A 17,500-nucleotide genomic window follows, 5' to 3' on the forward strand; every position below is an offset into this window, starting at 1 on the left:
CGGTCCCATTTGCAAGGAGTTAACAGGCGTAGGTATTCAATAAAACAGTTACTGGACCTTGCAATTGTTAGCGGCCTCAGCCTCGTCAGATAAGGCTATATCATGGTCTTCACTCAGTAATAATTCCTGTTCAATTAATAACGGAATGAACAACCACCAACCTCAAAGAGTTCAGTGATCCCTTTCTCGACCTTCCTAAGATGCTTGTCAGCTTCAGTCAGGTTCCTCTTTAGTTGATCCAAGTGTGGCTTTACTGTAGATGGTATATCATCTTCTTCTAGGGGCTCACCAAAGTTCCCCAAAAGGGCGACAAGTTGGTTTTTCAAGGGGACATACCCATCTTCAGGGTCAAACAGATAGCTGAGGGCTGTGTTTAACATGTCAAAAATAGTACACGCCGTCTTAGCCTCTTTTCCAGTTGCTGCAGTTTTCATTTCGTTTGTCAGGTACTCGTAGGCCGCATTCACCGCTCCTGGGCCAAGAGACTGGAACACTGACAGCCCTTCGGTCAGAATATCCTTCATTCTTTCGGAAACCGTTTTGGAAGAAACCCCAGCCATTATATTTGCGTTAGATTAGTCCTTAAAACAAAGTAAAATGTTAAAGTGAGTATTAGCAATTAAACTTGAGCATTAGTGTAAAGGAACCAATTCGATAATGGTTCCCTGAACATTTTCATGTTTTCAAGTGTTAAAATGGGAATTAACATATTTGTATATGGGGTCTTGGGACCTTCCCTAGAATCGATCCACTCATGCTTCATCGATTGCCAGCAAAGTGTCGAAATAGAGAACGTTTTCTCTAGCTCCGCAAGATACGACTTTCTACGAGATTCCATTGCAGCCAACCGCAAGAAAAACGGGTACCTTCAAATTGATACTCGCAAGGAACCTCAAGGGCAAAGCCATCATCCCTGTTTACTCGTTAGTATACCTTTCCACTGTTCGCGTAGGCCTCTTTAGAAACTTGGCCAACAATAACATCGAATTTGTCAGCTAAGTTACTTGGACGAAGGTCAACTGTTTGTTCTGTTTCCACGTCATTAGGTCAGCCCCCTTTTTTTCTCCGTTTAGCGTCGTCCGACCGACACAAAAATTTGGAATTATATTGTTATTTCGCGTCACGTTACTGTTGTTGTCAAAAACAAAGTGTAAGAAAACTGCTGTTAAGCGGTTACCTGGCTATTTCCCAAGGGTGACCACTTAATTGAGGTTTGACTATACAATGATGTGGCCTACGCCGGTTCCTCTTAGTTTTGGTTATCAGTTGTGCCGTATTAGCTCGATTAGACTGGCGGTATTCATTAAATTTTGAGAGTGTCCGATGCGGCGTTTATTTCAAACTCATATTTCTTAAATTACTGACAATTACTAGTAGTAGCTATCGCTAGGTGCCAACCAAACTTGTTCCCAGGGTCTCTCTTCTTTGCCTCCCTGGTCATTGAGATAAGAGACTTTGGTTGCGGCTGGTCACATAGCACTCCTTGACAAACATTTTTCTCGGATTCGTTTGACAAGGCATTTTTAAAATAAATTATTAATCTTCACCATACAATGTAAGTTTCATAGAGGAAATGTGACATTCCCACAGAAGATTCCGAAACAAGGGGTCAAGCTAAAAACAAGAGCTTTTGGGACCGATTAGCCTGCGTAGCGGGCGTTTAAGGGGAGGGGGCAGGGAGAGAATTCGCCACTCCTAACCCTATCGCCTGCTACGCAGTTTAGCGACCGATAAGACCTTCAATGTCGAGCGGCGATTATAAACGTCACACACACAAAAGATTTCGTTACTAGCTGAAGTTGCTTCTGCAGAAAATACACTATCATAAAACAATTATGCACCACACTCTACGTTTGCTTAGTAAAATGTCTCTTTATTTTACCGACGCTAGTAAGATATTTCACTATTTGTGCTGTAACCACTAACCAGCAAGCTGTGTGCAGTTAAAGTTAAACAACAACGGCAATTTACACGAATCATGGTGAAATGTAAATAAGTTAATACTGTCTACTCGCTGTACCATACCTGCCAACCCCCAGAGTACAAAAAATCTGGAGACATCTAAAAATCTTTGCATTGTAAGAATGTCATTTTCGACAATATCTGAATACTCTCCGAAAATCACCCGAAGCCCTTCCGATTGTTCCTGACGTTTCTCAGTTAGAACAGCAATTGCTATTGTTCCCATAACCGCGCCAACTTTCTACCACAGTTTGATTTGAGGTTGATACCTGACATATTTTAAAATAAACATGGCACCGACTGATCGATCGCCGAAGCAATTTTCTCTCTCGTAAACAAGCGATGCCATTTGGACGAGACTTCACTGTTAAGTTTGTCATTTGCAAATCAGGAAAAAAGTACTTAATCTAGGACTAGATTAGCAGCGTATGTCACTTAGAATTTAAAAAAAAAGCTGAGAAAAAAACCTTTAGAAAAAATTAGAGAAAAAAATTAGAAAAAGTTGATGGAACGATGTTGAACTCCGTTTAATGGCTTTAGAGCAAATACACCAAACTTCTACACAACCGAAACAACGATTTCGAGTTGGGAATTTTAAACTATTTAATTAACAATTATTCCATGAGCGCACGTTGGATATGAGATGGTAAATAGCCAACGAGGCGCGTAGCGCCGAGTTGGCTATAACCAGTCTCATATCCAACAAGCGCGAATGGAATAATTGTTTTATTAAATTCCTTAAACTCCAAAAGTTTGGAAGTACGAAATACGAGCGAAAAAAGGGAGAAAATCCAAGCGAAATCGAGAAAACTTGATGAAGATGCGATGTTGTGTAATACCTGGTGGTCAGACAGACGTAGGTTCATCACAAAAACATTTACTTTTTTGCGTACTTCTAAGCTTCGAAATTGATCCAAACTTTCCCCAAAAACGTTTTTCTTGTGCTTTATACCAAGAGAAATTTCGATTTCTGGCGTAAAAGTTTTTAGCTTAGCAACGTTTAGCGCAATCATTTACCATATATGGTCAAACTAAGATATATGAGCTGATAACCGAGATTGAGTAAACCAATCAGAGCACGAGAATTGCATTATCCGAGGTTGAGAATTTAATAAATGAAGCTAATCCTAGCAATATTGAAAGCTATCCAAATAAAAAGCTTGGTTACTAAGAACGGCAGCGACGGTCAAAAATGGCATTGCTTGTTTACGAAAGGGAAATTAGCATCGCTGAACATGTTTGTTTCCTATGGATAAACGTTTCACTTGCTTTCTTCAATGTTCATTATCTATGGAGTGCGAACTATTTAAATAGTATGGAAAGCCATAACTCTCGTTTGTAATCTTTATTCTTTTGGTCTTAAACTTTTGTCTTGTGGTGTGGTTTTGCCATTATGTAGTGAGGTTTTGTCATTATGTGACAAGGTTTGATGATTACTTGCTGTGTTTCCATCCTGATGTGACGAGGTTTCATCGTTGCGTGTTGTGTTTTCATCATGATGCGTTGAGGTCTTCTTTCGCCCTGCCGTGTTTACATTTTATGTCAGTGGTGAGGTTCTTTTACAACGTCCATTTTCTCACTTTGTGATTATAAACACAGCACATAAAAGACGACTTCAAGACATCATAACGGAAACACAACACGTGGCCTGCAAACCTCGTCACACCATGATGGAAACACCACATGTAACCATCAAACCCTGTCACATAATGACAAAACCACAACACATAATAATGTTGCCACAGTACCCTATGACAAAACGCCAAAACTTCAAGACCAAAAGAATAAAGACTACATAAGAAAGGTATGGCTTTCCATACTCTTTAAATATTTCTTCCCTCTTTTTGCCCTTGAAAAGATTGCCCGGCTCTAGTTTTTTGTGTCTATGAAATACTTTATTAAAATGTAGTGCACAAAGTTTTCAGCTCGAAAATCCTGGAAGAGAGGATGTCACATTTACTGCCGAAGGGCAAACGTCACTCTTGTTTCAAGATGCGAGGAAATTTCCATAACACAAAGGGAAACATAAGCTAAGTTTGAAAAACGCTTATTACCGACTTCATATAGAAGATATATCTTGGATTATAGTTACCGTAGCAACGGATACAGCAGGGAGTTTAAGAAACAACGACGGCTACGACAAAACAAAAATACCACTGGTCAAAAGAATCGTGCTCTCGATTTTTTGCGGTACTCTGCATATCAAGAACCGGTGAAATCATCAAATTTGAGCTTTAAATAACAACGTACGCGTGCAAACTTAATGCGAACCTTTGTTTCTATATTTTTACACTGAAAGCGTTGGTATAGTTAATTTAGTCTTAATATAATTCGCCCACATTTTACGACTTGAACGAGGTGGAATAATCGCTAGAGACGTACGATTGCGTAGAGTTAAGGTGAGGTTTTCGTCTCAAGTCGCCCTCGTAGATCTTAAAGTCCCTAACGTCACCATGGAAGGAAATTTCTAAGCACCCTGGCTTGCTATTAACTTGTCTCGGCCACCGTAATTATTTCACTTCCACTTTCTACCCTCAAGTCTTCAGAGATTGCCTCGCTCAAGAAATGAAGGGAAAATTTTCTTTCTGTAAAAAAATGTATGAAAATATAGTGCGCCAAGTCTCTAGCTTGAAAAATCCTGACATAGTGGATATATAATATACGACAAAAGAGCAAACGTCATTCTCACTACAAGATGCGCAGAGAGAAAAAAAAGCTACTTTACCTGTCGGTTATCAAAGTTTCTGCACTTTTTTTAAAACAACGGATAAAGCTTCATCACCAAATATTAATTTTTTCTCGGAAGTGTATATTCATGCAAGTGGAACATTCAGAAACTGTGCTTAACGAATTGCAGAAATTAAAAATTGTGCACATATCGTTTGTAACAAGAAGTACAGGGTTGCAAAGGCTAGTTTTCTTTGAATTTTTTTTTTCTATAAATGCTTATCCAGTTGTGGTAAAGCTCTTCCAATCGATGTTTGCACCGAATGATTACCTCCACTTTCTAAGAACTGAATAAGGTGGTGTCATCAGCGAATTGACTAATTGTAAATTCGTAATTGCGGATTGTTACCCCCTTTCTGTTTTGATGTGGTCGTCAGTACTTTCACCGCTCCTAGAATAATAAGGAGAGGGGATACTGGCCGACAGTCTTGTCTAACTCCTGTCGAGAAAGGGAAGGATTCCGCGCAAAAGCCACTGCTTAAGACTGAACTTTCAGACTGAAATTGGGATCCAACGTTTGATACTTCCGCCAAAGTTGAATATCGAAAGAGCCGGGCGGCGCGAGTTGCAAGGTCTATTGCCTAAAAAGCAGACCACTACACAACTTCCTGATGTTCTGATAAGTAGCTTCAATCTTGTGTGCCACCGAAAGTTACAATAAATCAACACAACTTTTTTACCTAGGGGAAAACGGCGAATCGAGCACAGGAACCAGCTAGCACGAAAACGAAACAAGAGAAAATAAAGCTACTTTACCTATCGGTCGTTAAATGACTTAAGTTAGAGCTAAAAGCGAGGGACGTTATCAAAGTTTCTACTCTTTTTTCACCAAAAAAAGGATAAAGCTTCACCACCAGATATTAATTTTATATATTTTTCTCGGAAGTGTATATTCATGCAAGTGGAACATTCAGAAAACAATGCTTAACGAAATGCAGAAATGAAAAATTGTACACGGTACCGTCTGTAACGAGAAGTACCGGGTTGTAATTATGGCAAATTTCCTTTGAAAGTTTTTGCTTCTCCAGTTGTGGTAAAGCTCTTCTAATCGAATGGCGCAAGATAAGAACTGTAAGTGGTGAGCTAGCCATAGAAAAACCAAACCAAAGAAAGAAATTCCAATCGAAGATAGCTGTGAATTCGACCACGCAAGCAAAATTTGAAGAAATTGACCAAGCCGCCGATTCAATGGATAACCCAATCGAACTTACACATGCAGAAAAGCGCGTGACTTGTAAAGACAACTGGCCCCAAGAGAAAACTGTTTAAAGGGATAAAATTGATAAAACTCACCTCGAATGAAAACACACGTCTTTAACTACCGTCGACGTCAAGTGATGAAATGAAGTGATGCGCATGCACATGAAAGCCTGGTCGCATGGTAAGCAGAGTATCCTAAAGTGTATTGGCTGTAATCCAAATAAATGGCACCCCAAGCCGCAGGCCCAAAAGACTAACAAGAACACAATGGGGAGAGGAATCATAAAGATCCTATTTGCCAGAAAATATTTCCTTTATTTCCTTCAGGTTATAGTTTGCTCAAAGAAACTATTAAGATTTGTCTAGGTCAGGGTGAATAGGCTCTTTGATATTGGTGCAAAGTACAATAAAATGTGCCTGTTAAAGTTCCCAAATTGCTTCTCCAACATTGTTTCTCTTCAGCTCTTAATTCTTGAGTTTATTGGTAAAGGTTGGAAAACTTTTTAGCAGGACTGTGCACGAAAGAGATATAAAACTGTTTCTTACAACGGTTTATTAAGCACCCACAGAGCTCTCAAGTGTCACGCACTGAGCGTGAATCTCACGCATTTCGATGCAATCTCACGCTCTCACGCCGACAAGAGCATTTTTCACGCATTGCCACTTTTCTCGAAGGTTACTCTTTCTTTTAAGCTTTCAGAACTGGTCATGAATTCCGAATGTTCAATCTTTTCGTGTGCGACCAATTTTCTTGTTTCTTCAGGACTTTCACCCGTTAATATATGAATTATAGGCCTATATGTTAGCTTAGGCTGACTGTAATAACATGGGCTCTCTTAGCAAGCAGGGCTATTACTTCGTGTAGAAGACGCACATGACGTAACAAAAGCTTTAGGGGTCTTTAGGGATTTAGAATTCTGATTAGGTATTGTTTCACGATTTTTGTTCTATTGTTTTACGTCATGTGTTTCTTCTACACGAAGTAAAAGCCGCAAGCAGCATGAAAGAAACAAAATGGCGGACTCGACGGTTAATTTCCATCGATCTGAGAAGTGCAAATTTCAAAAAAATTCCGGGGGAGCAAGCCCCAGAGCCCCCTAGAATTGTTTGGCGTCTCCGGCACGAGAAACACAGGACACTTGCGCCTTTGGCGCAATCGCCAGCAAGCATCTCACGCTTTGGAAACTTTAAGACTTTACGAGCTCTGCACCCAGTGCACTGCATGTGCTCTGTGGAAAAGCGGTATGGTTGTAAAGTGGGTGGCCTCAAAAAGTTCGGGACGAGAAGGATTCCCCGAAAATAGTGATTTTTGATGTCTGTAAAATGTCACTAACCAAATAAAAAATCGGGTACGGTTGGCCGTTTGTTGCAAAATTCAACAATGTCTATTTGCATGCAACAATCAATATTGATTCAACTTCAACACAGGATATTTTCATTCAACGACTACATTTATTAAACTTCAACACGGCCTTTGTTTATTCTTTCTTTATTCTTTATTATTCTTTCTGTCTAACCACGGGAAGTTTGATCGTGAGGTCTGGGAACGGTCCCCAGGGTAGGGATTTTGATCGTACGCTGTCCCCAGGGTGGCGATTTTAATCGTACGAAGGACATTTGACCACCTTCACTTGTCGCCGAATGGGGATTTTGACCAATTATTTTGTTCCAGGGGTGGGGAATTTGAATTCTTTTTAAATGGTAAAAGGTAATTTCTGCCAGGAGCCCATTATCCGGAGCGTTCAACTTAACTATACTTGTGCAACGGCGTTTTCACAAGTAAGGTTATTTTTAGATTGAATTTCCCGCTAATGAGACTCCCACAGGAGCCCGATGACCAATTACAAGAAATTAAGCTGACGTCATAGGGTCACCGAACCGTAACTGACTTTGTTTTTTGACCTAATTCGCGGGAAGGGCTAGTCTAAAAATAAACCTACTTGTGAAAACGCCGTTTCACAGACGCTGTATGGAAGTTGCACGCTCCAGGATGGGCTCCTGTGTCTGCTTATGAGCCAAGTGGCCCATTAGGCCGGAGCTTATCACGGTTTCTGTAGCATGAAGCGACTAGGAGTATTTCTACTCCCCTATGGATGGGATGCCAGTCCATCGCACGGTTAACCCCCGGCATTTTCGCCGGTACCCATTTATACACCTGGGTGGAGAGAGGCACCGTGAGAGTAAAGTGTCTTGCCCAAGAACACAACACAATGTCCCCGGCGAGAACCCGAACCCGGACCACTCGATCTGGAGTCGAGCGTACTAATTATGAGCCCACCACCCATGCCCGGGTGAATTCCCACCCAAGACCAGGTGAATTCCCGAGGTTCACGGTTCACGGTTCACGGTTCACGGTTCACGGTTCACGGTATTGCCCGAAAAATTCGTCGGTAATGGTCTCTAGAAATCAATCACGTGCTAGGCAACCACAAAGGTGCACGTGATCACCTTGTGTCAAGGTTCTTGTTTACACAGGGACGGCGCAACGTATTTTGTATTGAAGGAGGGGGGGGGGGGGGGGGGGGGGCTAACAAGCAAGCGCTGGAGATGATAACTTGTAAGGGGTTCTGGGGGATTTCGCTTATACATTCCTTCCTTCCACACTTCCACTTCAGAACCCGCTACAGGATAATCAGACAAGTTTGCCTTTCCATAACCATCTTCATACTGTCGATTCCAGATACTTTCTTGCTTTGGATGAGGCCTAGCAAAGTCGAGAGTCTAATTTCCTCTAATCGAATCATGTGAGAGACATTTCTGCGGAGATCACCAAAGCAATAGTTGTGGTGGTTTCCAACCCATTGCCCATTTTTACTCCAAAAATCCTCCAAAACGTCCGAACCACTCAGCTCAAGATAACATTCTTGCTCCGGAAAGTTGTCTCTCATATAGCAGATGAGAATGACAGCGAACTGGCATGAAATCACAATGTCCTGGTATGTTTCCCTTGTGATAAAGTTTTGCTTAAGTGACAGCTATTCACCACGATGAATGTAGTTATGCCATATCGCCAGAAAATGGGTGACAATTGCAGCGTACGTGAGGCGACGTCTTACATAGGCGACACTGCTGTAGAAAATCTCTACATACAGCCATACTACATGGAGGTAGATCTTAGTACCAAGTAAGGAAGGTTTTCTTGGGTGGCCTTCGACAAGGCCTTCCATCAACATCTGCAGACAGTTGCAGACCTGTGGAAATGTAAATTTCTCATGGAACCGATCGCCAGTTCTGCCTGTCACTCCTCTGGACGTCGTTCAGTCCAAGACCATGATCTGGAATAGGGAACATTTCGTATACCAACTACAAGTGATTCATGTGGACTAAATAATCCCCCAACATCAATACACACGAAGCATGTGGATTAAGAAGCTTCTTGTGGTTATGTATGTAGTCCTGATCATGCACATACATCTCTGATGGTATACCCGTTCTCCGTCTCAACCTTCCTGCAGGAAAGAACAAAACCAAGTTCTATAGGAACGGGGGCGATACCTGCCTCCAACGTTGCTTGTCCTAAGCTGGAGCATAAGCTTCCTGCGTCTCGAATCACCGTCTGAAATGTGTCCAATCAAGGGGCCGATAAAGGCGTTCAACTGCCTACCATTGTTTGAACACAAATTCATGATCAAACCTATTACACGTAGGCATGATGAGAACAGGAATTCGAGGAAGTCTGGCGTGCAGGGGATTCAGGATGATTGCGCGAGCAAATGGACCAACCTTGTACTCGTTGATCGAATGCATTGACGATTGTGTTGTACCCTTGTTCGCCATTCCCAACAACAACAGTGAAATAGTCAAGGCATTTATGATCTGCTCCGGTGACTCCACAGAATCCCAGTAGCTCATCAGTACGCTCGCTGTAACTGATTTTTCTCAGTATGGCGGTCTCGTCTTCTGCTGCCAAGACAGGAACGTGTTTGGACACGGGTTTTCGATTTTCAACCCCGTATCCTTGACCATTTTGTGGACCATTTTAATCGTAAACAATATTGTTATACATTAATTAGAGTGAATTAAGAGGTTTTCTCTCCATGAAAAAAATCGAGTCTGCAAAACTGCAAAAAATATTTATTTCCCATGTGAAAATAACGACAAAAACATGGTCGAAAATTTTCGGATATCTTCTCGGAAATCTTCTGTAGTGTTCTGACTTCTTCGTCAGTGTTCGGAAATCTTGAAATAATCGGAAATTGTAGGACGATGGTCGAAAACTCCTTGATATACTAACAAAGTATATTGGTATTTTTGGGGCCGTTTTTGTTTCTTTCTGGAAGAACAAAAATTACTGTTACAGTGAATTTTTTACTGTTAGTGTTAAAATGCCTAAAATTTAACTGTTTCATGTTACAGAGCCAAAAAATTAAGTTTTAAGTGTTATAGAGTTACCCCCATTCAGACCCTGTTTTACTGGCATCAAAGCAAATCACAATTTTTCGCTGGAAAAGGTGGCCTTTATGAATTCATTATGTTTTGTAATACGCGAGCTTAACTGGATAGTTTTTATGGCTTTGCTATTTTTCATGGTTCATACAGGTTTGATGACCTTTTATTCAAGGACTTTTCAAGGACTTTTAACAATATTCAAGGTGTCCATTTCCTCAAGCACGATATCACATTTTTTCCACAGTCACTCCAACAAGCAATTCCAGTAAGTGCAAATAATGTCATACAACCAAAGGATAGGCTTGTATAGAATCATTCCTTCAGCTTTTCCAGCATGGAACTTAATTTTTGGTCTAAGGAAACAAGATCATCAAGTTTGTCCTTTGCAGATCTCCTCAAAGCATTCGCCTGAGTAACAAATGTTACCTTAGCTGTAGCCTCTGCTTTGGTACAAAGTTCATCGGCTGTGTCATTGAGTGACTTAATAATCAGCATCAATTCTCTTCTTTTTCTTTTTGACTTCATCAATCTCTTCCAGAACACACTTTCTTTTTTCTTTCATTTGCTTAGAGGGGGGCTATACAATACACCTGGGAAACCCCATTGAAGGTGCGGTTACTTAGATACCTTGAATAAGAAACACTGAATTGTCCTGATATAAAGTTTCGCCGTTTTTTGAGACAATAAACGAGTTTCTCAAATGATGTTAGATGTTAACGCAATATTTTCGATCTTTTGATGTCAAAATGAACTTATTTTGCTGTATCCTCAAGTATTCAAGGACTTTTTCATAAAATTCAAGCACTGCTTCTTCAAATTCAAGGAGTTTTCAAGGACAAAATCATTTTCAAGGAGTTTTCGAGGACCTAGCAGTTTTTCAAGGAGTATTCCAGGCCCGTGCGAACCATGTTTTTGTGTTTTGATTGTTGTGCAGATTTTGACAGAGAATACTAAATTATGAAAAAATATCTACGGAATACGGATAGATCGTTCAAAAGTCTTTATTTTTAGCGGTTATTTGAACATAAAAGATGCAACGCTTGACGAGAAATAATATTTTTGTTGATATTTGAAAGAAGAAAAAATTCGCGGGAATCAGGACGCGGTGAAAATGAGTTAAGAAATTTGCATGCGTGCGTTGAAATGTGATACGCGAGGAGACTGGAATTTTATTTCTCTGACAATGTTTTTGTCATTGTAGTGTAAAATGAAGTTTATTTGGGAAGGCAACAATATTTCTTTAACTTCCTGGTTAATTCAATTTATTGCTACAACTTACTAGTGCGAAGATTGTTTACATGAAACTCACGCTTTTTGCGAATTTTAAGTGTCATGAAATTGCATCATTTGCGTGACAATTTATCCCTTTACTCTAACACAAAAACATTCAGATACAATGTAGCAACAAACTTCATAGTTATTAACCATTTCTTCTGCTTTTGTGCTTGTCAGTATTGTGATTTGTGATAATTCGCAAGTCTGTTTTTGTATCTCATAGATGTTCAGATTTTCAATTACATGGCCGCTCAACCTCGCGATTGTGTAAATGGTTCACCCAGATACGTACGTAAAGTACGTTGTTTTATTCTAAAAACGTCGAACGATTAACATTCTTTTCCGTAGTTGATTCAGTTGACACAAGGTGATCACGTGCACCTTTACTCAAGAGCATGTTTGTTATCTTCAAACTGAATTTATTACCAAAGCCTAAAAAACTAAAAGACCTCAAAATGGGACAGGATATTACAAGCTAATTAAAGGTGTGAACGTGTGAGCCAAAGGGCCTCTGCTGGCGCGACATGTGGGTGACCCTCAAATGGTCTTAATGACCCCCCACCTGAAAAAATTAACTAGAACCCTGCAGTTCAATACCACCCAATTCAGTGCCTTCTGTTTTAGTGTAACACGTACCACAGGCAACCCAGTGTACGCTTTTACAGAGCGTCTTGTTAGTATAGATCGAAAGCTTCACTATCATAGACTATACTGTGCAAAAAGCCTCTTGAAAAAAGACCTATCACAAGACAAATAGCAATTTAAACAAAAGTGTCGAAAATTGCGATTGTCGGCTAAATAGCAAACAGTGGACCAAGGGAAAATCATCGCAAATGACTGATGTTTTTGGGAAAACTTTGGAAGGCTAAAAAAAGCAGGAAATACAAGTCGTATAACAGCCTCATTGGTATGCTTCGAAAGCGCAACTACTATAAATTTGTACTATGCAAAAAACCGCGTGAAAAAAAGACTTACTAGAAGAGAAATAACAATTTTTCCAAGTGTCAAAAATTGCGATTTTCGTCCAAATAGCAAAAAGGGGGACCAAGGGAAAATCTTCGAAAATAACTGTTTCTTTAATTTTTAGTTTTTTTCATTAGAGCCCTTACGGTATTGGAGCACTTTCTTAAGAATAGTTAGCTCTTAATAACACTCAGAATACCACTTTGTGTTTCCGCTTCCGTCAACTCAGAGAGATAGTAGCATGGTTGTCACTTGTGTCACCCGACCTGAACCGTCTAGGAATCAGGCTGGATGGATAGCGGATAGAGAAAGAACGCCTCTATCCCATGTTCGACCCTCCCGTGGAGGTTTTTCCCTTAGTTACTTTCTTGAAAGAGTGGATTAGGTCAAATAAATTTTGAGTGTTTGGAAAAGCAAATTTTGAAATCTCCCTATATGCCTGGTTGTCAAAAGGGATGAAGGTATTAATACACTAACCATTCGCAAGTTGCCTTTCGATACTGGTATTCCTTTTTTGAACGAAAGATACCAACTACCGGTCAATGCGTCTACAAATGCCGTTTGAGTCTGTGTCTGTCCGACCTTTAGAGCCACATCGAAAACCAAGCTTCGGAATAAAAGCCGACTCCACTCAGAGGTTGCAGCGGTCGTTGTAAAAAGTAGACTAAAATAATCGCGGCCCCCTGGGGACGAGAATGACGCAAGTTATTCCGATGGGACTGCGCCTGCCTAGCGCCTTCCTGTCACATGTTTTAACATCAAGGCTGCGCAACGCAAAAAGACGAGGCACTACATTGACGAAAATATCAAGAGACAAGACAAACGTAGGATAACTAAATCATAGTTATTTCTTTTTAAATTTAGCATTGGAACTAACAAGAGAGCGTTGGCTGCACCGTCTACGTAGACTTCCAAAAATTTAACACACCTTAAAAAAGATATTTTGGATGAGAAAGGCAGTCACCAAAATTGAATAAAAACTTTCGAAGATTTCGCTTTAATTAATTCAGCATGTGCATGTCCATGTCTTTTTACAATTCCCATCAATCAAGTCCTTCACTTCGAAAGTTTCAATTCCATCACAGCCTCAGCACTCCGAAATAAATCACAGATTCATGGCACCGTCATTATCTCTTGTGAAATTTCTTGCTAGGATCTTTGGCGTAATCCAAAAGCATCTGACAAGGAACAAAGCGCTCTCCACCGACGCTTTCCTGTAATCGTTGCATTCTTTCCACAAACTTGTCTGCTCCATAGGTGTCGAGATAGCGGAAAGGACCTGCAGGGAAGCCATATTTAAGTGATGGTAGAATTAATTTCCTCCCAGCATAGGCATTTCTGTCCAGAAATGTAATTTATAATGCCCAACAAGAAGTGTCCCCTTAAGAGAACACTACCCCAACATTGAGATATCAAACCATCTATCTGAGAATTTATAAAAAGTACTCTTGTCAACGCGAAAAAAAAGAAAAGAAGTGAAATACCCCAGTTGAGTCCGACACAAACGAGAATCCCGTAACTTCAAAGGAATTGTTTTTCGTGAATCAAAAATGAGCGAGCAGGTAGTAAAACCAGAAGCATGTGGCCTTGAAGCGTGTAACTTGCAACTCTTTTCCCCGAAACAAAGCTTGGGATTTTAGGGCACCAATTTTATGCCCAAATATGGACAAAAATAAGATCGACGCTGCACGTGGGGGAACTGCACGAGCCACGTTACATCCAAATAAGAAAATTTCTAAACTTAAAAATCCCTAGCTCTTAACCCGAGTTAAACGCTTCAAAGGTCATGAGGTTCTGGTAAAACCCCAAGTAAGTTAGACTGTTTAGGTTCCGTTAAATGTCCAGAAGTAGTATGACAAAAATGGACAAAAAAAAAATGTGCTGGTGTTATGCTTACTCAAAAAGTTTTGCATTAAGTTTTACTAGATCTATCCATTGAGACTTTCTTAACCATGCAATGTAACTGACGCTGTTGTCTTCGAAGCAACTAATTACCTCCATGAAAAGGTGGAAATCCAAGACCGAAGACTGCGCCAATGTCCCCGTCAACCTAAGGACACAACAGCACGTATTGCCAAGTTTGAAAATTCACCAATGATTATTCAAAGGCCAACCGCCAATGGGTTACTTCCGAGTTGCGGTTTGTCTCGGTTTCGAAATGAGTCTTGGTGCTCAACTATTGTAAGGTAAATGATTTTGATTTGCATAAGAATACGCAACTCATTTCCACTTGAATGGTTGTGCACCAGGACTCGCTTTGAAGCTGAGGCATGTGGCAACTCGGAAATGGGCTATTAACCTACATGTAGCCGTACCCTCGCCCCGAAAGGAAAACGTGAGGAGGGAACGTCAACGAAAAGCTGGCTCAAATCGTGACGTCACACTAATTTATGCAATTTCTGGAGATAGGTGGTACTTCCGCTAAAATTGGTGTCAAAAAAAGTTTCGTATTTCATTGAATTTCGATTGTATTTGATAGATTTCTGTTCTTTGGAACTCATTTGCAAGTCTGTGTCCCTTTTTAAGTGTACACTGTGTTTTTGAGAGATTGAGAAGGATTATGAGCGATATTAAGTCCATAGCAAGAAGACAACATTTGATGTGAAAACAGTGTTGAAGTACATTTGCAGGCTATGTTACCGTATTACTTACGGATTCACTAATTTGCCATTGGTTTCAAACCGATTTATTTATCTTATGGAATATTGTTCGAAATTTGAAAATAGTTACAGATTAATTCTTGATACGGATTCAGTGAAATTAGATAAATGACAGAGTGCCTCAGGCTAGCTTGTTACAGCCCATCTCCGACTTAAGATGAGCAAACTATTCACCTTCCTTTACAGCCGTTTCCTTCCTCACTGTAATCATCATTTTTGAGAGATATCGATGTTTTGTGTCGTAAACGGCGATAATATGCACCAAAATAATGTCGAAGAAACGACTCAAGTGTAGGCGTATCACCGTGTGGGTGTCACGAGATGTGGGCGAAACGACCGGTTTCAGTCATCGGTGTTTGGCGCGGCGAGAAGGCAAGTTGGGGGTGCAAAAATAGACTTTTCAGTATGGATTTTGTCTTCAACCGAACATTTAATAAACTACAAAAGAGGCAAAGGCATTGTGCGGTCCTGAGCACTTACTGGATTTCTTAATATTCCTTCTTGTAGACAGAGTATTGATTCATTTACAAATCGCGTTGCCAGTCTCATTTGGATTTCCTCTGGATCGTGACTGAAATGAGAAGTCAAAATAATAATGAGAAAGGAAGAAACAAGAAAACAAATGAGAAGAATCAACACGACAACGCATACCTTCCCCTTTTGGGAATTGCAAATTCTTGAAGAAGCTTCTCTACTTCGCCATTGACCTAGAGAAAATGCCAAAAGAAGCAATGATGAGAAATCAAACTGCAACTTGAATGCGGCTTTCTAGTCGTGGACGCGGAATAACAAAAGCAAATAAAAGCCCGTTTAAACGGTTTAGACATTTGCTTCAACATGATAAGATAAGGCACTCTGTGACTGATCTGGTCCTTGTACAGTTGTATTTCTCACTTATCTATCCCTTCTTGACTTATAATCTAATAAGTTGGGGGACTACATATCAAACAGCTCTCCTTCCTACATATCAAACAGCTCTCCTTCCTTTTGTAAGGTGATGGCCTCACCTCACAAAAAAGAGCTGTCAGAATAATAACATACTATCTGCCTAAAGCGAGGACCAATTATGGCAAATTTAACATTCGCTTTTTTGGAGCTAAAGTTTGGAATTCCATTGAAGAGTCATTAAAATCCAAGAGTCGTACCTGTTTCAAAATCCTTTTAAAAGAATCGCTTATCTCCAACTACTGACTGGCTTATTGATGTACTTTATTTTCCAGTTTTTACGTGTGCACTTCCCCTTGTCTATTGTTATTTGTGTGTGCGCGTGTGTGCGTGAACGGTAAATCGTGTCCATAGTTCTATGCAAAAAATGTTAATGTAGGGTATTTGCAATTTTTTTCCGCTTGGCCCAGCCACTTAGCTCGATTAGCTTAGCTATTTCTAAGTGACTGTGCTCTTTTCCTTTATAACTATATAATTTCTGAGCACGAATAAAGATTGTTGTTGTTGTTGCATTCAGCACTTTGTTGAACCAAATGTTCGGTGCGTTTAGACAGGTCGTCCAGCATTGTTGAAAGCGTAAAAAATGTTGAAAGCTTGTGGAAAGAGTGTTGAATCAAGTTTAAATCGGTTTAAACTTTCATTCAACATCGATTCTACTTTTCCTTTGTTCTCGAAAATGTGGTATGGTGCTGAAGTCCTTTGAACACTCTGTTCAACAATTGTAGAACGCATGCTCACATCAGGCCGCAAAAGTCAACATGGCGTAGTTTATCTGGACGAGAGAGTCTGGTTTCTAGTTCTTAGTTCCTCGCAATTAAATTTCGCAAAAGTGTTGGTACTTTTCTTGGCGCAATGTTAGAACCGTTTGAACAGCCTTCGCACATCTTTGTTTTTGCGTCCAACATTTGCCCAACATCCGTTCACCTTTTGTTGAACGAACGTTGGTCAAATGTTGAAACCGTTTAAAAGGCCCTTGAGAAGTTAATACTTCGCGCCAGCCATGTTTGTGCTTCGAAACAAACAAACCGAAGCCATGTTGGTGTACCAAACAAATTCTCTGATAATTGAAATCTAAATGTATGAAACTCAAGTGCCAACGTTCTTCACAAAACCTCAAACTTGGCTATTTCACGTTGTTGATTTGCTGTCGACGGCAAAGAAATGGACAAAAGTGAAAAACGCATGTGCAGGGCGTGCAATGCGTGAGCATACAACAGGAAATCGTTCACTTTTATCTTCACCTTAGAACGATTCCCAGAAATCCAGTTATATGATAGTTCGCATCTATTGTTCGAGATGAACAAGATGGAATAATCGCGAAATACTTACGATAGCGCTAAGTTATACTTTGAAGTGAGGTTGAAGTTTAGGTTGCCGTT

General features: G+C 40.2%; 2 protein-coding genes across 2 annotated transcripts in view; one reads left to right on the forward strand and one right to left on the reverse strand.

Annotated features, from left to right (window-relative positions):
• The window catches only part of LOC137975130 (melanocortin receptor 5-like), a 387,070-nt gene that overhangs the window by 126,550 nt on the left and 243,020 nt on the right, over positions 1 to 17,500 (forward strand). The window lies entirely within an intron of this gene.
• The window catches only part of LOC137975053 (trifunctional enzyme subunit alpha, mitochondrial-like), a 43,713-nt gene continuing 39,554 nt past the window's right edge, over positions 13,342 to 17,500 (reverse strand). Inside the window, exons 31-34 of the mRNA XM_068822090.1 lie at positions 15,828 to 15,883; positions 15,657 to 15,747; positions 14,512 to 14,566; positions 13,342 to 13,795 (exon numbers count right to left, since the gene is read on the reverse strand). Of these exons, the coding sequence (XP_068678191.1) occupies positions 13,644 to 13,795; positions 14,512 to 14,566; positions 15,657 to 15,747; positions 15,828 to 15,883 (354 nt within the window). The 3' untranslated portion in view covers positions 13,342 to 13,643. The remainder of the gene's footprint in view (positions 13,796 to 14,511; positions 14,567 to 15,656; positions 15,748 to 15,827; positions 15,884 to 17,500) is intronic.

Source organism: Montipora foliosa, chromosome 11, assembly GCF_036669935.1.
Source record: "Montipora foliosa isolate CH-2021 chromosome 11, ASM3666993v2, whole genome shotgun sequence".
NCBI lineage: Eukaryota > Metazoa > Cnidaria > Anthozoa > Scleractinia > Acroporidae > Montipora > Montipora foliosa.